Source organism: Tympanuchus pallidicinctus, unplaced genomic scaffold (assembly GCF_026119805.1).
Source record: "Tympanuchus pallidicinctus isolate F22 unplaced genomic scaffold, pur_lepc_1.0 scaffold61, whole genome shotgun sequence".
NCBI lineage: Eukaryota > Metazoa > Chordata > Aves > Galliformes > Phasianidae > Tympanuchus > Tympanuchus pallidicinctus.
This window is the reverse complement of record NW_026294782.1, coordinates 239,031-258,324: the sequence shown is the minus strand read 5'-3', so window position 1 is coordinate 258,324 and position 19,294 is coordinate 239,031. Positions and strand designations below refer to the sequence as shown.

At 60.7% G+C, this 19,294-nt stretch overlaps 2 protein-coding genes across 10 annotated transcripts; one reads left to right on the top strand and one right to left on the bottom strand.

Annotated features, from left to right (window-relative positions):
* Positions 1 to 140: 140 nt before the first annotated feature.
* Positions 141 to 2,471, bottom strand: VPS72 (vacuolar protein sorting 72 homolog). The gene is made up of 6 exons (XM_052665109.1): positions 2,298 to 2,471; positions 1,633 to 1,785; positions 1,327 to 1,438; positions 1,040 to 1,219; positions 813 to 954; positions 141 to 629 (listed from the first exon to the last, which is right to left on the bottom strand). The coding sequence occupies exons 1-6, from the start codon at positions 2,412 to 2,414 to the stop codon at positions 242 to 244; spliced, it is 1,092 nt and encodes a 363-aa protein (XP_052521069.1). The 5' UTR covers positions 2,415 to 2,471; the 3' UTR covers positions 141 to 241.
* Positions 2,472 to 2,724: 253 nt separating this feature from the next.
* PIP5K1A (phosphatidylinositol-4-phosphate 5-kinase type 1 alpha) lies at positions 2,725 to 19,100 on the top strand. Of its 9 annotated transcripts, none has more exons than XM_052665080.1 (17): positions 2,744 to 2,818; positions 5,231 to 5,272; positions 7,298 to 7,332; positions 7,800 to 7,889; positions 9,585 to 9,715; positions 10,060 to 10,177; positions 10,350 to 10,502; positions 10,837 to 11,136; positions 11,537 to 11,742; positions 12,297 to 12,380; positions 12,783 to 12,831; positions 13,067 to 13,151; positions 13,437 to 13,574; positions 13,826 to 13,955; positions 14,668 to 14,742; positions 16,153 to 16,237; positions 18,202 to 19,100. In XM_052665080.1, exons 1-17 carry the CDS (start codon positions 2,761 to 2,763, stop codon positions 18,229 to 18,231), a joined length of 1,809 nt encoding a protein of 602 aa, XP_052521040.1. In that variant the 5' UTR covers positions 2,744 to 2,760; the 3' UTR covers positions 18,232 to 19,100. The 9 variants fall into 9 exon arrangements, with proteins under 9 accessions (XP_052521045.1, XP_052521040.1, XP_052521042.1 ...); XM_052665082.1 differs by having other exon boundaries at positions 2,745 to 2,818; positions 16,156 to 16,237; XM_052665083.1 differs by lacking the exon at positions 18,202 to 19,100 and adding an exon at positions 16,644 to 18,023 and having other exon boundaries at positions 2,745 to 2,818.
* Positions 19,101 to 19,294: the final 194 nt, after the last annotated feature.

Genomic DNA, 19,294 nt, shown 5'->3' with positions numbered 1-19,294 from the left:
AAAAGCTCCCCGGGGCTCAGCTGCGCGCGAGAGGCACCGCGGGTCTCCCTGAAAACAAGGCCTTGTTTCATCCCGCGGGATCCGCCAGCGCTGAGGGCGCAACCTGCGCCCCTCACTGCACACCTTCACCTGCACCTCACTGCCAGTTCTTTCCTTTTAATTAAAAACCCCCAAACAACAAAACACCAACAGTAGGAAGCAGATAAATCGAGCGAGGATCCGTCGCCGCCCCACGGGAGGCTCAGGCCGTGGGCACGCTCTGCTTGATGATGATTTTCTGGCGCGTGGGGCGGAGGCCGGGATCGGGGCCGGGAGGAGCAGCCCCCAAAGCTGCGGAGGCGGCGGCGGCGCTGGGCAGCCCGTGGGCCGTGATGTACTTCTTGTAGGCCTCGCGGATGATTTTGAAGGCGCGGATGTTGGAGTAGGGGATGTCTGTGATGGGGTCGCGGTACACGGCCGGTTTGTGGGTGACCGGGCAGATCTCCCGCACCGGCAGCCGCGGCGCCTTCGCTTTGGGGAAGAAACGCTCGAAGGTTTCGTCGTCGGTGAAGGAGATGAAGGTGCGGGAGCATTTCCCGCTGGAGGCCGGGGCTGCGGCAGCGTCCGCCTGCTGCGGGTCTTGGTCCAACCTGGAAGAGGTGGAGTCAGCCCTGAGGGATGCACGGCGCTGGGGGAACCCAGGCAGCCCCGCAGGAGCAGAATGTGGGGCTGTGGGCAGTGCCAGCCCAAACCCGCAGCTCTACTCAGCCTCAGGGTTGGGGATGGGAGCGGTGGGGGAAACCAGCGGGATCGCATCCAGTGCCCCAAATTACCCCTCCACGTCCACATTCTCCTCCTTGCCCAGCTCTGTGATGAGGGGCATGGTGACGGACCAGTACCGGATGACGGGCCCGACGCACTTCCTCTTCTTCTGCACCTGCTTCTTCTTGTCAGCCTCCAGGCGTTCGTAGTTCTCTGGGAAAGCAGAGATGAGCCCGGGGGGGGGGGTCAGCCCCCCCCAGCGCCCGCGCCCCCAGCCCCCACCCCGCTCTCTTCTCACCCAGCGAGCGGAGGTTGATCTCCTCCGTGATCTTGGCCTCCTCCAGCAGCTCCTCCTGCGTCAGTGGGCGGTCGTAGTTGGGGCCGCCCTTCTTGCGCTTGGACTGCACCTGGCGCTCCTGGATGCGCAGGAAGGTCTGCCGCGTGTGTTCCGTCGTCGACTGCCGCATGTGCTTCCGGCCTGCAGCAGAGGAAGGGGCTCAGGTGGGGCCAGCACAGCTCCCGGGGCAGTGGGGTGCCCAGCTCCAGCCCAGGGAAGCCGGCGCGTCCCAGCCTGCCTCCACTCACTGTCTCCCACTTCATCCTGGAGCTCCAGGGGGGCCGATTTCACCTCTCGGGCCTTCTGGGAGCCGCTGCTGGGGGTGTCGGCCTTCTTGGGTCGAAGGCTCTTGATGGGCTCCTAAGGGTTGGGCAGGAGGGAGAAACTGCATGGGGCTGCCGCTGTGAAATGGCCCCAAAGGGACACCTCCTCCCCACTGTTAGCAATTAGCAGGTTGGCAATTATCCCATCCTTTTGGGGACACCTGTATCCCCTCCCAGCGGGTCAGAGGACACTCAGGGGGACCCGAGCCCCACGCCCAGCTGTCCCCTCACTCTGTAGGCCTTGGTGACGACGCGGCGGCGCCGCTTGGGCTCGCTCTCATCCTGGTCGCTCGTTGGCTCCTCGCCCTCATCGATGTCGAAGTCTGAGTCCACCTCGTCGTCGCTGTCCGACTGGTCGCCCCGGTACTCGTCATCACCCGACTCCTGAGGGGTGGAAGGGCAGCGTCACACCGAGGGCTGTGCTCCACCACCACCCCAATGGGGAAACCCCTGACAGCTGCCCCTGAAGTTCCTCCCAGCCCCCACTTCGAGCCCCTCCCCCACTCAAGGGCTCTCTAAAGCCACCCCTGCCCAATTCTGAACCCCTCAGTGCCTCCAATCCCTTCAGGACCTCCCCCGGTTTCCCTCACGAACCCCCTCAGGGTCCTCCCAGGTTCCTAAATGCCCCGATCCCCCTCAGACCCTTCTCCAGCCTTCATTCAAACCCTCTCAGCTCCCCTCACACCCCCTAAAGCCCTTCGCCTCCCCCCACAACCTCATAAAGCCCCTTTCTTCTCTTCAGGGCTCCCCTGAGGACCCCCGAGCCCCTCACGACACCCCGACCCCCTTGGTGCCCCGGGTCCCCTCCCAACCCCCCCTCCAAGGTCCCGCGCCTCCCTTCAGCGCGCCCCAGAGTCCCTCCGACCCTCCCATAAAGCCCCTTCCTGGACGCACACCTCAGTGAAGCCGCCATACGTGGTCTGGTAGAACTCGTCCTCCTCCTCGGCCTCCAGCAGCCCCGACAGGCGGTTCCCGGCCGTGCGCCGCGGGGCGCGGCCTTCAGCCAAACTCATCGCGGCGCCGCCGCCGCCATCGGCGCTCGACTCGTCGTCCTGCCGCGGGAGGAGCGAGCGACGTAGCGCCCCCTTGCGGGCCGGAGGTGCGGAAGGCTCCGATGTTTTCTATTGGTCGCCCTCGGCGCGTCACGTGACTCGCGCCTCGCGCGCCCTGAAAGACTTCCCCTCCGCTCGTCACGTGTCACGCATCCCGCGCATGCGCTTTGAGCGATCCCGCCCCCCCTCCCACCCGCGCATCCCGAGTGGTCGCGGCCGCGCGGGGGCGCCTCCCCTCCCCCCCCGTGGGTGGTGCCGAGGGGGCGTGGCCTCGCGCGAGGCGACGGCGGGCGCGGGAGGCGGCAAGATGGCGGCGGCGGGGCCCGAATCGGGGGGCAGCAGCGGCAGCAGCGGCGGCCTCGGGGGTACGGCGGGAGCGCTGAAGCCGCGCGCTGGGGGGCGAGGAGGGGCTGCTGGGGGCGGGTGGGGCTGTGGGAGGTGGGGGGTCGGGCCCGGGGTGAGGTCGGGCAGTGTGGGGCTGAGAGAGGTGCGGGGTGGGCCTGGGGTGCGCTGAGGGGCTGTGAGGGGCGGGGCCCAGGACGCTGTTATGGGGTACGGGGGTGGAGGTGACGGCCTCCCCCTGCCGGGTTTGGGGTCCCGGCGGTTGGGGCTGCGGCATTCCGGGTATCTCGGCGGCCGTTTGGCACCACACGGGGGGCGGAGGGCTCCAGCACGGGGAGGGAGGGGGGGGGGCGGTTTGGCCGCCGTACAGCGCTGGAACTGGGGGCTGTGGGGCTGCCCACACATCCTGGGGGAGGGATGATGGGGAGCGAAGCGTCTGTGGGGCACAACAGGGTGCTCACGGCTGTGGCTCGGCCGTCTCGGTGTTGGGGGGGCCCTACGCCCCTTCCTGCCCCTGAAGTTGGGGGATGGGTCCGGTTTGGGGTGCTGGACGTGGGGCGGGAGTGGCTTCCACAGCCGGTCAGCATTCGGCAGCACCGTCCCTGAGTTCCCGTGGCAGAGTGCCGAGGCCATTACTGATTGCAGGGCAGGGCGGAGGGGGCTTCTGGTCGTCCCATGGAAGAAGGCCAGGGGCTGCCAGCCCGCGGGGCCTCACCTCGGCGGCCTCTTGGCGTTGCGTTCCTCGTTCCTGGGGCCTCTGGAAATGGGTCTCTGCCCCCTCCCCGCCCCCTTTGGCGGTGCTCCCTGCTGCTCCCACAGCACTGTGGGGAATAGGGGTCCGTGGCTCTGCCGGCTCAGGGTGAGGCTGCAGGGTCTCCTCCCGCCGTGCTTTGGGGTTCCCTTTGGGAGCCTGGAGCTGTCACACGTCTCATCTCTCCCACCTGGAAGAGGAGCTGCATCCAGAGCTTCACATCGGGGAGGAGATGCAAGTGCACGAGGCAACCTCTTCTACCTTCCTGCTGGGATCGGTGTTGCTGTTTGCTTTCGAGGGTGGTTTGGTGCTGGCCAGGGAGCCTTTCCTGCAGGATTTTAGTCCTGCTGGCAGAGCTGAGTGACGTGGGCCGTACGTGAAGTGCGCTCACCTCGGCTGCAGCGTTTAAAGCTCTTATCCCATCTCTGGGGCCTCTCACAGACTAAAGGGGGGCGGTGGTTTTGGTTTTGATTGCTCTGGGCACGGGGCTTTACTTTTTCCAGTGCAAAACCCCGAAGCATCTCAGACCCCAGTGAATGTGGGGCCGACTGTTCTGGCACAAAGCTTTGCTTTCTCCATGAGTAAACCCTAAAGCCGGCCCCACAGCTCAGTGTTCACCCTAGGGCCGATTACTCAGCGTCTTGCAGCTGAAATGCCGGGGACGGAAGGATTGGGGCGTCCCACCCTTCCTGCTCCCGGGGAAACACGGGGGAGGATTTCTCATTTTGCTGTTTTCGCTTTTGAAGCGGCGTGTGCCAAAAATGCTAATGCGGGATTTCGATCGTTTGGTTCTTTGTGCTTTGTAAGGACGGAGCTCAGAGAGAGAGTTGGGAGTTCATTGTCACCCTCCGGGGCTTCGGGCCCCTCCCCGGCGGCCGCAGACAAAAGAATCGCTCTCAGAATGGCTTCATCCCTTCTGGGGAGGAAATCGTCCCGGAGGGGTGAGAGCCGGCGGGGACTCGGCCCCTATAGGAGGGGGCAGAGCTTCGTGCCCAGCCCGTGAGCAGGATGACGGGCAGCCCCTCAACTGCTGGGGGCGGCGGTGACGTCGTGTTGTGGCTCCTGGAGCACTGAGCACACAGAGCTCCGTTGGTGCTGAGCTGCAGGCAGCCGGGCAGGGCTCCGCTCTGGGATGGAGACGAAGGAGGGCAGCCGGAGGCACGGGGAGCTGCTGTGTGGGGCTGGACGGAGCTCACCCCGTGGGGCAGCAGATGGGAGCCGCGTGGCTTTGGGGCCGGCGCTGACCCCGCAGTGACCGGGTTCTGCTGTGGAAGTAAAAGCTTCTGCTGCGTCGTCGCAGCACAGCTCCGCTCGCAGCACCTCGCAGTGCTTAATTAATTGTTCCACCCCCACAGACTCTGCCTCCCTCGCTCCCAGGGCTGAGGGATCCCTCACGGCTCGCCTTCATTCCCAGAGCGCCGGCCGAGTCCTGCAGTGCTTCCAGCAGTGGCTGCTGCTGTGGGCGATGCTCGCTGTGCTGCCCCGGCGCGGCTTCGCGCCCTGAGGTCGCCCTGCTCGGCTCACGCTGCGCTGTGCGTGGAAGGGCTGGCAGGGTGGCACGGCCGCGTTTCTTTCCGCGTTTCTCTGACTTTCTCAGGGACCCAACATCCCAAACAGCCGCTGTTTCTTGCAGCCGAAATTCCCGCTGCCCTCCACGTAACCTCTCTGTTTTTCCCTCGTCCAGATTTCAGCTTTTTGTGCTGCTCGGTGATGTCGTTCCGAAGAGGTTAGAAGCTCTGCGCTGCACGCAGCTCCTCTGCGCGGTAACCGACGCCGCCCGCCGTGCCGCAGTGGCTGTTTGTGCTCCGTGCCCCCGGCCGGCTTTGCACAGTGGCCCCCCCTGCTCCCACCTGCAGCTCTGACCCTGCGGGGTCGCTGGGGGCTGTGGGTGGAAGCACAGCGGGTGTCTCTGAGCCGTGTCCCGGCCCCAGCGGGTGCCGTGTTTGGGTGTGCTGACGTTTTGGCTTGTTATTTTTGTCTGACATCAGCAGAAGTGCGGCTGACCTTGGTCTGGCTTCAGATGTAGAGCTGGGTGTCAGTGCTGTCTGTTGCATGCTGCCGTGCCGCCAGGTGGGTGCTGGGGCTGCCGGCACTGAAGCCGAAGCATCTCCCGGCCCCTCAGAATGAGTTCTGTGCCCGTCTCTTGTGCTCAGCTTTGGTTTTTCCAGCCGCTACCCCTGGGAAGTACAGACTTTGGGTCTGAAAATGCTCCCGGGCAGCTGCAGCTGGAGGAGCCGCTGCAGCACGGAAGGGATTGAGCCCAGCACTGAGAGCGAAGGGAAAAGGTGGCTGCTGTGGGGCAGGGCGAGTTTGGTTTTGGATGTGACCTTAACCCGGATCTGCTGCCCCTGTCCAGGGCAAACCTTTGGGTCCTGCTGCTGTTTTTCAGCCTGGGTTCCAGTTACGGTTGAGAGACCGTTTGGTTCCAGCAGATCCAGAGCTGTGTGCTCCCCTGAGCTGCGTTGCTGTGTTTCGCTTACAGCTCGCAGTTTAACACCTTCGCTTCTCCGGGCAGCCTGTGTGTGTGTGGACAAAACCAGCCATAAAACCTGCCTTGGGTGCAGGGACCCAGGGGGCGATCGCATGGAGCCCCCAGCCCTGCTGCTGCCCTCACCGCTGATCAGCGCCTCGCTGGGGTGCTGCAGCTCGTTATGGCCGGGCTCCTGGGGTCCCCACGCAGCCTGGGCTCTGGTTGGACCCCCAGCAGCACCCCCTGCACAGGCAGGGCTTGGGTGTGAGCTCGTGGCTTGGCTTGTGTTCCCCCACTGCGTGCTGCGGGGTCCAGGCAGCGCGGTGGGGATCTGCTGCTCTGAGGGAGCTGTGGTTAAACCCTGCTGGAGCGGGGATTTGCATGGGTGATTAAATATTAACACAGCTAATCTCCGAGGGGATGAGGCTGGTGCTGCTGCAGAGGGGTTGCTGGGATCTTGGTGGTTTCAATTGATGAACTGGTAAATTTGTGTTTAAAAAGACAAATGAGATTGATTTGCTCTTGAACGGGTGCTGTATTGACATGGCTGGGATTTTTTCCCCATCCCCGCATCCTGGTGGAGCTTGGAAGCGGAATAGAATCAATAGGATTGCAAAAGACCTCTGAGATCATCAGGCCCAACTATCGGCATCCCCACCACACCCATAGAAACAGAATTGTTGAGGCTGAAGACTTCCAGGACCACCGAGTCCAATGCCAACCCATCCCACCAAGCCCATGTCCTCAACAGGATCAAGGGAGCGTTAGGGTTGGAAAAGACCTCTGAGGACAGGGCTGAGATGTGGAGAACTGAAAGGTCCGTGGGTTCCTGCGGGCTGAGATGTGGAGATGAGAAAGGTCTGTGGTTTTGTAGGGCTGACACGGGGTCTGTGCTGCAGGGCTCATCCCAGTCAGCAGCTGCTTGGCTGTGGGGAGGAGTTGCAGGGGGTGTCGTGGTGGGGTGCTGCAGTGGGTGCTGTCACAGCTCCCAATTAAAATCCTACAGTGTCTGAAGCAGACAGAAGAAACGACAAGGAAATAGCAGCCAAGTCTGCCTGTTTCAGGCCCAAAGCTGCTGTTCTCTGCTCCGCCTTTGGGCCAGGTCTGCCTGGCAGCTTTGTGGCACAGAGAGACATCGCAGCCCTCCCTGTGCCCAGAAACACCCCCAGCCCCTCTGCCGGGGGGGAGCAGCCGTGGGTCGGTGCTCCTCTGCTGCCGCCGTCGCTGGGCTGCTCGTGTGCTGTGCTTCCCTCCTCCTGACTGCAGTTTTTTGTCCCACAGGGCCGTCTGCCATCAAAAAGTCGCTCACCCCAGAGGTAAGTTTGTGGCTAAGAGCTCCAAACACCCAATTCCTGCCTCGGAAATGGGGTTGGGGCGGGAGAAGGAGAGCCAGGGGAAGCACAGCAGTGAGAGCAGCCTTTGGGTTCCCCCGCTGTGCTGGGGCTGAGCCGTCCTGCCAGCAGAGCAGCCCTGTGCTCAGACTGGAGCCAGCCAAGTGAGTTCCTGAGCCGTGAGTCAGGGCTGTGTGCGCAGCTTGCCTAAGCTGCTTCCCCAGGGAGTTGGCCTTGCTGGGCTTTGTGACAGCAGGGACAGACGAAGAATCCCGCAGAGGGGCCCGTGGTGGCTGCAGGTGGATGGCCGGAGCTGCTGCTGATCGCTTCCCTGGACATCAGCACGTGACACGGCGCGGTCCTGGCTGTGCAAATGTCATTGCTGTGCTGGGTGCTTTGGGAGCACGCCGTGTTCTGAGCCCCCCTTCTCACCACCTTTTCCTCCATCCCAGATGCCAGGCTCTTCAGGGCAGCCGGGCTCTCAGACGATAAAGAAGGGGCACAGAGGGGTGGATTCCACGGGTGAGACCACCTACAAGAAGGTGAGCGCCGCCGCACGGCTCTGCTGCTCTGCGTGATGTGGATCCCAGCCAGGGCAGCCAAGGCTGGGTGTCGCTGGGTGCTGCAGGGTGGCCACGGCGGTCGCTCGGAGGGAGCGCAGCGCTCCGAGCTGTGAGGGCAGTGGGCAGAGCTGCTCCTTTCCCACAGCTGCTCTTACAGCCTTCAGAAGGAGATCGCTTCTAAGCGCTGCCCGCTGGCAGCAACTTCCCAGCCCTTTTCTGGCTGATCCTGTGCTCCTGGGGCAGGGCCTTCCTACAGGTCTTGTGGCATTCCTGGAGTGTCAAAAAGGGGGATTGTTAGGGCTTCGCCACAAGCTGCAGCTGTGGCAGCTCTGTGGATGCTGCTTCCACTCTGCTGGGCTTCACAGGGATGGTGACACCTCTGATGTGAGTTCGGGTCTGGGGGGAGGTGGAGCAGATGAGGGCTCTGTGCACTTGGTGCAGGCAGAGCTTCTCGTCCAGATCTCTGCCCCAGAGCTGCTCTGGTCATGGTGTGAGCGCATGGCAGGAGTTTTGTTACGGTGTCTGTCCTGCACTGACCGCTGCCTTCTGTTCACTGCCTCTGGATCCCTCTGAAATCCAGGGGCGGAGGTTGGGCAGCAGTGGGAGGAGAAGGGAGCAGAGCTGCCGCAAAATGCCTGAAGTGTTTTTTCGCGAGGGCCCCTGGCGCTGCTGGAGTGCTGCATGGGGCCGATCTGGGAACAAGATTACTGGGCAGGCCGCCTTTTTTCCATCCCTTCTTTTTCCAGGGGTGGCGAGTTGTTTTTCTGGAGTTCTTTCCCCTGTGGAAGTGATGATAAACAGGCGGCCAGCTGCTCGGCCTGCCTCGCTGGTGGATGGAGGAGGGAAACTCTTGTTCCTTGGCAACGTGGCTCTGTGCTGTGTGCTCACCAGCAGGCAGGGCCGCGTGCGCTCAGCTGAGAGCTGTGGTCAAGCAGCACAGGGTGTGGGGGGGAAAAGGAATCGCATTCTTCCTCCCTCCCCCAGGAAACCAGAGGAAATGGGAAATGCAGGCAGGCAGCTGGAGAGGAGCAGGGTGTTGTGCGGTGGCTGCGTGGCACGGGGTGTTGGGCTGGTGTGGGAAGGGTTCCCGCAGGGTGAGGTCATGTGCTGCACAGAGGAGAACTCCTGATTCCAGCAGCTGTGCAGGAACACAGTCTGGCATTGTTCTGGGACAGCTTGAGCACATGGGCAGGAGTGGCTGCCTGTCTGCACTCCTTATTTTGACATGACAGAGAACTTTAGGGCTGAGGAGCCCTGACCTGGCACCAGTCAGGAAAGTGGGGTGGTGCGTGCTGTGCTGTGTAGCCCTACTGAGCTGCTGCCCGCTGTGTTTGGTGGCAGGGGAACGAGGCCACCTCCCCTCTAAGAGCAGGATGTGGGGGGAGCAATGAAATTGTGCTCAGGTCCTTCACAGCTCAGCCAGAACTGAGCAGAATGTTACTGGGGTGGGACAGGGAGGTGTTCGCCCTGCTGCTGCCCGCTGCAGGCTGCCCCGGGACAGAGCCGTGGTGGTGCTGCTCGTTGAGAAAGAAGCCAGCAGGTAGAAGTGGTGGCTGTGCAGTGCCCCTCTAACAGCACACTTCTGAGCATGGAGCTCTCTTTCCTCCAGCTCCTCTCATTCCTCTTCCCAGTTGGCCACTTATGTTGCCTAACTCGTTTCCTTTGCTCCTCCAGACAACGTCATCAGCCTTGAAAGGTGCCATCCAGCTGGGCATCACACACACGGTTGGGAGCTTGAGCACTAAACCTGAAAGAGACGTTCTCATGCAAGATTTCTACGTAGTAGAAAGTATTTTCTTCCCAAGGTCAGTGCTTGCTTCCTTCCTTTCTGTCGTGCTTTGGCAGCGGTAGCAGCAGTAGCTCCCAGCCCTGCTCGCTTTTAGGAGGCAGCAGCAGAGCTGGGGGAGCACAGCTGTGCTGAGCAGAGGCACTGCGTGCCGAGCAGCTCCGTTTCTGCAGAGCTCTGCTGTGGCTCCCATAGGTCTGCTGAACACATAAATGCAGCTGTGCTGCTGTGCGCCTCCCTGGGCTGGACGCGTTCAGTCCTGGCGGTGCGTTAGGGGGCAGCCAGAGCAGGCCTTGCTGCTCAGATCGTCTCTTAGGAGCCCTGAATGATGCAAACCCACGTGTGCCCTCTCTCCTCGAGCAGTGAAGGCAGTAACCTCACCCCAGCTCACCACTACAACGATTTCCGCTTCAAAACCTACGCGCCGGTGGCCTTCCGATATTTCCGGGAGCTGTTTGGGATCCGGCCGGACGATTACCTGGTACGGCTGCCGGGTGCTCGGGGGGGTTCCTGTGCTCTGTGTCTGCTTGGAGCTCTGGGAGCACCGCAGTGGATGCGGTCCGTGGCCCCGGGGTTTGCCTGGTGCTGTCTGAAGGGCAGCAGCGCCGTGCTGCCGTGTTCCACCTCTGCTTTTCTCTCCTCCTCCTCCCCAGTACTCGCTCTGCAGTGAGCCCCTCATTGAGCTCTCCAACTCTGGGGCCAGTGGATCCCTCTTCTACGTGTCCAGCGACGACGAGTTTATCATCAAGACAGTTCAACACAAAGAGGCAGAGTTCTTGCAGAAGCTGCTTCCTGGCTACTACATGGTAAGTGAGGCCAGGAGAGGCTTTCTTTGCCCGTAGCACTGCGTGCTCCCTGCTGGGCTCTGTGCCACGAGCCTCACACAGGGCCCTGCGTGTCCCTGTGTGGTGAGCAGGGAGTTCTGCACTCGTGGGCTGATCTGACCCTCGGCTTTGCAGGGTGACGTTAACAGTGGGCAGTGCCGGCCTGTCGCCCCTTCCCCACCCTCACCTCTTTGTTTCTTTGGCAAATGCTTTGGACTGCTGCCGGCCCCACTGGGAGGAGCAGGCAGCTCTGCTGGGCAGAATGTAAATAGTCAGCGTGGCTCTGAAGGCATCTCTGCATCTTTGGTTCTTTTAGAACTTGAATCAGAACCCAAGGACGCTGCTGCCCAAGTTTTACGGCTTGTATTGTGTCCAAGCCGGGGGCAAAAACATCCGCATTGTGGTGATGAACAACCTGCTGCCACGTTCTGTGAAGATGCACCTCAAATACGACCTGAAGGGCTCCACCTACAAACGCAGGGCGTCCCAGAAGGAGAGGGAGAAGGTCTTCCCCACCTACAAGGACTTGGATTTTATGCAGGACATCCCCGATGGCCTCTTCTTGGACTCAGACATGTATAATGCTCTGTGCAAAACGTTGCAGAGAGACTGTTTGGTAAGTGGAAGTGCTGGGAGGAATTCTTTTGAACCTTTCTGATGGCACCCAGCAGTCCTGCATCCTCTCCTGGGCGTGCTGGCTGGACAGCCTGCAGTTTGGCAGCACTGTGGGCAGGAAGCCGTGTGCCCTCTGCCTGTGCCAGGCGTGCAGGGTCCGGGCAGTGGGCTCAGCTCTGAGCCTGCCAGCAGCTGTGCGAGAGTGCAGTCCCTGCTCTGGGTCTCCTGCACAGGAGGAGTACTGCAGGCCTTCCTGGCGCCTGGCAGAGGCAGGCTGTGGGTTGAATTCATCCCCTGGCCATGCTGGGGTCCAGGTGGCACCGCCGGCGATGCTGTGGTGCCCCGTCGGCAGCTTCACGAGGCTCACGGTGGCAATGAGGCTTTGTCGACTTTCTGCCCAGGTCCTGCAGAGTTTTAAAATCATGGATTACAGTTTGCTGGTGGCAATCCATAACATGGACCTGGCACAGAGGGAGCACGCGATGGCAGACGGGACGTCCCAGGCCGACACGCGGCGCCCTGCGGCGCAGAAAGCCCTGTATTCCACTGCCATGGAGTCCATCCAGGGGGAGGCCCGCAGGGGAGGCACCATAGAGACAGACGACCAGTGAGTGTGTGCTGCTCTGCTGCAGGGCTGCCTTCGTGTGCGCTTTTGGGGTGCCTGCTGCTGCCTTTCTGAGACGTGCTGGTGGCTCTGAAAGAGAAGGGGATGGGTCTTCAGCGGGGCCTGTGAGATGGGATGAGGGGAAATGGTTCCCAGCTGAAAGAGGGGGGTTTAGGCAGGGCACAATAAAGACAGTGGTTACGAGAAGGGCACTGAGGTGCTGGCACAGGATCCCCAGAGGTGGGAGGGTGGCTGTGCCCCGTTCCTGCAGACTCCCATGGGGAGGCTGGTGAGCTGTGAGTGCAGGTGGAGCTGTGGTGCCCCTGCTCATTGAGGGGGGGTGAGGTGCCCTTTCAGGGTCTCTTCCAGCTCCAACCATTTATGATTCTGTGCTTTGGTTGATCCCTGCTGCCTCCATCCCTGTGGGCAGCAGCGGCAGCTCACTGCAGTTGCTTGCTCTCCTCGTGGCTGGGTTGGGATCAGTCTCCAGTGAAACTGCACAGCTCTGGGAAGGTCGAGCAAACCTCAGCAGCATGCGCTGTTCTCTGTCCTTGCAGGATGGGGGGCATTCCTGCCCGCAACGCCAAGGGGGAGAGGCTGCTCCTCTACGTGGGCATCATCGATGTGCTGCAGTCCTACAGGTAGGCAGTCTGAGGGCAGCTGTGTGTCGCGTGGGAGGCACAGCTTCGCGCTGCTGTCTGTGCTCCATGTGGAGGTCTGGCTTCCAAGGGAGTTAAGATGCATTTTATTGGCTGCCTTTATTTCTCTGTTGTTATTTTCTTGGAGTTGGGTGTTTGGGGATTGGTTTCCGGGTCTTGTTTACTGCGTTTGCCTCCCGTTCCCAGGAGGGATCGCCTCTGGCAGAGGTTATTTCTGTGCTCAGTGGTTGTTGTGTGCAGGAAGTGGTGAGGAGAAAACAAGCAGTGGCTTAGAATGGCCACAGCCACTGCTCGGGTGCTGCTGGTCAGAGAAGCTCAGCGCCGTGCGGGCACCAAACGGCACAAATTGGTGTGAAACCTCGTCTTTGTTCTCTGCTTTGTCAGGTTTGTGAAGAAGCTGGAGCACTCCTGGAAGGCCCTTGTGCACGATGGGGTAAGCAGCAAGCACAGCACCCTCACCTGTTCAGCTCGCTGTGGGTGCTCACTGCGCAGTGTCCTGGGTTTCCAAGGGCTCTGTGTGTTGCTCTTCTACATGAAGCAGTGCCCAGAAACGTTCCCAGGCACCCAGAAATATTCCCAGGCCAATGCAGCACGGGTCAGGGCTGGGGGGCTGCCGTTAACCGCCATCACTTACTAATGCAGGTTTCCACACTGCTCATCCCTTTCAGGACACCGTTTCTGTGCACAGACCCAGCTTCTATGCTGAAAGATTCCAGTGCTTCATGTGCAACACAGTATTCAAGAAGATTCCCTGTAAGTTCTCCACGTGGGGTCCCTGTGTGCCTGGTGTGCCTGGCTTCGTGCTCAGCAGCTGGGGCTGGGGAGAAGCACAGCAGTGTGTGAGGGCATCGGGGAGCCTGCCGTGCCGCATTCCCTCCTCCTGCGTTGTCCTTGCTTTGCAAATGCGGCCGCACGGAGCTGCTTCATGCATCAGTGTGTTTCCCTGTGTGCCAGCTGGGACGGGGCTGTGTTGGGTCTCCTCCTCCTGAGCTCTGTGCGGTAGTGAAGCTCTGCCTTGTTGTTTTTTTTGTCTTGAAGTGAAGCCATCCCCTTCCAAGAAGAGCCGCTCCGGCACCGCAGTTCCGAGGCGCAGCTGTCAGGGAGGAGTGCCTTCCCAGCTGCACGTGTCGTGTGAGACAAAAGCACAAGTCACGACAGAGGCGGATGTGGAGCAAGGTTGGTGTCTGGGCTGGGGGGAGAGAAACGCCTCCCAGGGGTTCCTCAGCTTGCTTTGGCACGGCAGAGCTTTCTGCAGGAGCCTGCGGGTGATTTCGCAGTGCTGCTTTGGATTGGATTTCCAGCAGGGCAGGGCTGGTCCTGCCGTGCTCACGGGTCTGAGGTGCCGCGGGGGGGATCCTCACCCCGCCGTTACGGGGGGCTGCGCCCGCACCTCGTGCAGGTGGTGGAACTGCTGTGCTTCCACTCAGGTTCCCACCTCGGCCGCCCGGATCTCCTGCCCAGGACTCTGCCTGTGGACGAAGCCAACAGCGATTCCGTCGCCACCACTTTGTCCACCTCCTCCTTGGGCAGCGGAGGTCTCCACTCGCCCGCAAACAGGTGAGGCTCCGGGGGGCCCTGGCACGAGCAGCCGCTGTGCAGCCAGTGAGCTCAGTGCCGGGCCAGCATGCGTGCGGGGCGCTGCCGCAGCCCGCTGTGGTCCTGAGCACACGCTGCGGTTTTGCGTCTCTGCTTGGGCTGTGCGGGCGTCCCGGCGGCTTTTCGTTCTTTGTGCATCCCGTGCTTGATGGCCTCTTCCTGGAGCTGAGATAATTGTGCTGATTACGAGGCGCTGCCAGAATGCGCCAGGAGCGCGGCGTGGTGCTGCAGGGCGCTGGGGCGACGCGCAGGGCTGGGCGCAGCTCTGTGCCTCTGGGTGTCCCTGGAGCTGCGGTGCATGGCTGAGGAGCAGATGGCTGCCCTGGAATGTTCCCTTTGTTGCCCAGTGGTGAGAATTGAGGGTGACCAGGAGGAGCTGTGGTCAGAGCATGATCCCATGCGCAGAAGTTCTGAGGTGCTAACTCCTCTTCCTGGAAGCGGTCGTAACCCACCTTCCTCATTCCTGCACCGTGGCACTAATGAAGGTGTCTGCTCTGTCCTCAGCTGCAGGAGGACGAGATATGATTGCAATTCGCTCCTTTTATTCCCTCTCTAAAACATGGAAACTTCTCGGTAGGGATCCTAAACCAGAGCTGCTCCTTCCCAGTCCGTCCGCATGCCCGGGGAGTTGTGTGTCCTTAACCAGGGTGTCTCTCCTTCGATCTCTGCGTAGGTCAGTGGGCGTGCAGGTGCACAAAGCCGACAGCTCAGCAAAGGATTTCGCTAGGACTGCTGCCTTCCTGTCTAGGTGAGGGAGGAACCACGCTTTGCTGGAGGCCTTCTCCCATCCAGAGGGTTTGTTTGGGGAGATGTGCCCTGAGGCGCTGCCTCGTGCTGCCCGTGGTTCGTAGGTGATTGGTTCAGCACAAAATCAGTTTGTTGGAAGGAGGTTAGAGAGGGGTGCCTGCAGAAGCAGTGGTCTGGAGGAGTGTTTGTCACTCTGGGGGGAGACCTGAGTGAGTGAGCCCAGCAGGGTCAGCCTGCTCCAGAGCTTCTTTGGTGCAGCAGCGGTGTGCCCTGCTGCAAGGTGCCAGGCTGCAGAGGGGATGTGACACTGAGCAGGGAGGGATGCTGCCAGGGAGCAGAGTGACGCCCGTCTGTCAGATCAGGCATGGGTGAGTCCTGTTTTGTGCAGAGAGAAAGGGGAGCTCGATGCATGCGGTCGCTGGGGATGCCCTGGGGATGCAGTGAGGGGAATGCTGCCCTCACTGCTTCTCTTTTGGAGCACTGCTGCAGCTGGGAGAGGTGCAGGGATCAAAGCCGAGGGCTGATGGTGTGTTCAGCAGCTGGATTGCACAGCTTGTGCCAACCTGAACAGCAGTGACCCAAACGAGGCAGCTGGAAAGGAACTGCCTGCAGTTGGAGGTGGGAGCCTTCAGTGCACTCAGCACTGGGTGGCACTGAGTCTGGTCAGGTTGGTGGTTGGACTTGATGACCTTTGAGGGTCTTTTCCAACCTAATGTTTTTGAGCCTGATCCTATGACAAATTCACAGAGCTTTGAAGCACACTAAGAGCACAGCCTGGTTCTGAGGTGTGTGGGAGTTCTCTGCTCCAGCCCAGCTCTGTCATTCAGCTTCTGGCAGAGGGTCCTGAGGTTTGAGGCACTGGGAGTGTCAGCTGCTGGCGAGGAGCTCTGGGGGTGGCTGGGCTTAATTTTGGGGGGACGTCTTACTGCGCTGAGCACTGGGATTGGCCCCAGTCGGGTCCTGGGGGCACAGCACTGTAACCAACAGTGAGCGTTCTGTCGGGAGAGGATGCAGCTCCATGGGATGCATCCTGCTGGGGGGATGCGGCCCCATGTGCTGCGTCCTGCAGGACGTCACTCCCATTTGCTGCACGGGAGCTTTGCCAGCAGCTTTTTGCACAGCAGTGCCTCCATTGCAGTGCCTCCATTGCAGTGCCTGGCGCTGACGTCGGCGCTGTGTTGCTGTGTCCCCGTGCTGCTTTCCCCCCAGACCCCCATCGTGGCAGTGCGGTGCTCGCGGGCTCCATAGGGGCTCACCTCACCAGGTTGGACGTGCAGGTGTTGCTCCAGGCAGCTCTGTTCTGACCCCTTCCATGGGCTGCTCTGCTGTGCTGGGCGCAGCAGGAGAGGTGATTTCATGGCCGCTCCCACTTCAATGCTGCTTTACAGCTCTTCCCCCTCTGTCTCCCCAGCAGCTCCCCAGGACCGTCAGTCCCTGAGCCCTCCTCGGAGCTGAGGGAGCAGCTGGAAGAGCTGCAGGAGACGGAGATCAGCTTCGTGAGTAACCTCTGAGGAGGGGCTGAGTGGTTCAGGGTGGGAGGGGACGTGGGGGGCAGACCCTCACCCAGCTGTGTGCATGGTGGCCCCGCCTGCCCCATGACACGCAGCCTGGCGGTGTCCACCACCCCACAACCTTTTGTTGGGGGAAGCAGGAGGTAAAGCGGAGCTGCTGCACTCCTGGGCACCCAGGGTGGTCAGGTGGCGGGGATGAGAGCTGGCCTCAGCCTCTGTGGGGATGATAAATGCTGGCAGAGCCCCCGGTCCATGGGGAGGGGGTGGCTGCGCGTCCATCCAGGCAGAGCAGCTCCAGGCGCGGCTGCTGGGCTCCCCCCACACTTCTGCCCCCACATTTCTCCCCCCACTTCTCCCCCCCCACCAACATCTCCCCCTCTTCTCATTGCAGTGAGGCAGCTCTGAGCCGACGCTGGCAGCAGGAGGCTCCGTGCTCTGCGTGGGCTCTGCGCGCTCAGCCCCCGTTGCTGACCTTCGTGGTTTTTAGTTTGTTTTTTGGTTCTTGGATTTTTTTGTGTTTTTTTTTTTTTTTTTTTGTGGGGTTTTTTTTTTTTTTTTGGAAATGTTACCTGGAAGCTGAGAGCCAGGCGGGCTGCGCAGGGCGGGCAGCAGAGCGCATCGGCGGAGACCTCCAGGCACTGCGCCGCTGCCTGAGCCCAGGGCCTGAGCCGCCCTGAGGGGAGGAGGAGGAAGAGGAGGAACTGCTCCACTGGACTGAAGGCCTTTGGAAAAAGGCTCTGACCTCCAAGGCTCGCAATGCTGCCACCACAAACTGCCGCCCGTGGGAGTTTTGGCCCCGCCGGCAGTTTGCCTCGGAGCCACGCGTTCACCTTTTGTATTTCCAACGAGTTTTTAACGTCGGCGTTTCCTGCAGTTCAGCTCCAGCCCTTCCCCTCAGCACTGCGCCGCAGCTCTGCTCTGTGCGACCGCAGGCGGGGCCCTGAGCCGCGCTGTGCAGGAGGGCTGCGTGCCCTCGGCGCCCCGTTGCGGATGCAGATCTTTGCCCTGAGCCCAGCTGTGGGAATCTGTCACCATTTCTTCGCAGACGGACCCAACCTGGCAGCCCCACGGGGCTGAGCTGCGTTTGCACGGAACGCTTTTTGGTTTTATTTTTTAGGATAGGAAGCGACTCCAGCCGCGTTCCCAACGGGTTGGAATCCTCCGTTGGTTTTTCTTTTTTATATATTGGAGAAAAAAAGAAAAAAAAAAAAGAAAAAAAAAAAAAGCCAAGGGATGTAATTGTGCCCCTGCGGGGTTGCAGTGTGCAGAGGAGCCCAGGAGCGGTGGTGCAGAGGGCGGCGCTTTGCGGCGCTGTTTCGGAGCCGGCGCTGCCACCTCCCACCTCGAGTGGGCACTGATATTTTTTTAAGGAAAAAACAAAAACACCCATGGAAAAAAAAAAAACAAAACAAAACCCAACATCCCAACCCCCTTTTGGATGTTATTTCTTAGTTTTGTTTGAAAAGACCCCACGGAATGGCCTTATCCTCTGGGCATCCAGACCCAGAGCGGGGTTCTGCGGCTCCCGGTGCCCCCGGTGCCGTCCCACGCCGACCCCACCAGCGCTGGGAGGAAGGTGGGCTCTTCCCCCGCTGCTGCCCTCACCTTACAGCCAAAATAACTGTCTATATTAGACGCTGTTCTTACCTTCCCTCCCATCTCCTGTAATGGTTCGTGTTTCTCGTTCTGTTTTTTTTTTACCAGGAGGGAAGAAAACCAACTCCCCGTTCTTTTTTTCCCTATGATTTAATATTTATGAAGTTGTATTTAAGTGGTTTTGTTTCATTTTATTTGTTTTCTGGGGATAGCTGTGCAGCAGTAGGGAGATGGGGGGTGTTGTTTCTATACGGGATCTTCCAACCTTTGCTTTGTAATGGGTTTTCAGAGGGTTTTCAGAACAACTGCCTTTTTTTTTTTTTTTTTTTTTTTTTTTTTTTTGCATCTGGAAGTGGCGACAACTGCTGTTAAATGGCTCCTGAACCCCCCCGGGGCCCTTCTACAGCAGGGAGGGCTGTGGGGCCGCCTGTGGGACCACCCGATGGATCCTGGGAGCATCCAATGGATCCTGGAATCAATTGATGGATCCTGGGAGCATCCAATGGATCCTGGCCTTGTCCAATGGATCCTGGGACTACCTGTTGGATCCTGGCCCCTGATGATGGATTCTGGACCATTGAATGGATCCTGGCATGGACTTAAGGATCCTGACCTCAGCTGGTGGGTTGTTGGATCCTGGAACTGCCCAATGGGTGCTGGAATGAGTTGATGGATCCTGCCCTCGCTCAGTGGATCCTGGCATGGACTTCAGGACGATGACCTTAGGTGATGGATCCTGGCACCACATGGTGGATTCTGGGGCCATCGAATGGATCCTAGGGTCATCTGCTTGGTCCTGGGAAGGGTTGATGGATGCTGGCGTCACCCCATGGCTCCTGGCACGGACTTAAGGATCTTAGCCCCACGTGACGGATCCTGGCACCGCGTGATGCATCCGGCCCCATGTGATGGGTCCTGATGGATCTGGTCCTACCTGCTGGATGCTGGTGGGGGTTGATGGATCCCAGCACCTCCTGATGGATCTGGACCCACTGGATCCTGGCACGGACTTAAGAATCCTGGCCCCAGCCCCTGGATCCTGGCACCTCCTGCTGGATCTGCTCTCAGGTCACAGATCCCAGCACCTCCTGTTGGGTTCAGACCAGCGTGGTCCCTCGGCAGTGGGAAGGCCCCGTCCGTGTCCCCATGGAGCTGCTCGTGTCGTGGACGTTGTCGTGTTACCTGTGCCGTGTCGCCGCCAGCGGCTGTTCTGTGGATACCTGCGGCCCTGAATACAGCGTGTGCTCCTGCAGCCGGCTGCCTCCACGCCTGCTTTGTGGGGAGGGGGGCGGGGGGCTGCTGCGTGTCTGCCATTGATTGTCCTGGTGCTGGGGGGGGGTCCCAAAGGGCCTCTGTGTCCCTCTGTGGGGTCTGGAGCCCTCCTGGGGAGGGAATTTGTTCTCCTGAGCACGTTGTGGGGTCAGAGCAGGGGTTGGGTTGGAAGGG

What these genes read in the sequence shown, in the direction of transcription:
- PIP5K1A (XM_052665080.1), top strand. Translation starts at nt 2,761, where the DNA reads ATGGCGGCGGCGGGGCCCGAATCGGGGGGCAGCAGCGGCAGCAGCGGC. An exon ending in CAGCAGCGGCGGCCTCGGGG is followed by an intron (nt 2,819 to 5,230) that starts GTACGGCGGGAG and finishes TCCCTCGTCCAG; the next exon opens with ATTTCAGCTTTTTGTGCTGC. An exon ending in CGTTGCAGAGAGACTGTTTG is followed by an intron (nt 11,137 to 11,536) that starts GTAAGTGGAAGT and finishes CTTTCTGCCCAG; the next exon opens with GTCCTGCAGAGTTTTAAAAT.
- VPS72 (XM_052665109.1), bottom strand. Translation starts at nt 2,414, where the DNA reads ATGAGTTTGGCTGAAGGCCGCGCCCCGCGGCGCACGGCCGGGAACCGC. An exon ending in CGTATGGCGGCTTCACTGAG is followed by an intron (nt 1,786 to 2,297) that starts GTGTGCGTCCAG and finishes TCCACCCCTCAG; the next exon opens with GAGTCGGGTGATGACGAGTA. An exon ending in GAGAATGTGGACGTGGAGGG is followed by an intron (nt 630 to 812) that starts GTAATTTGGGGC and finishes CACCTCTTCCAG; the next exon opens with GTTGGACCAAGACCCGCAGC.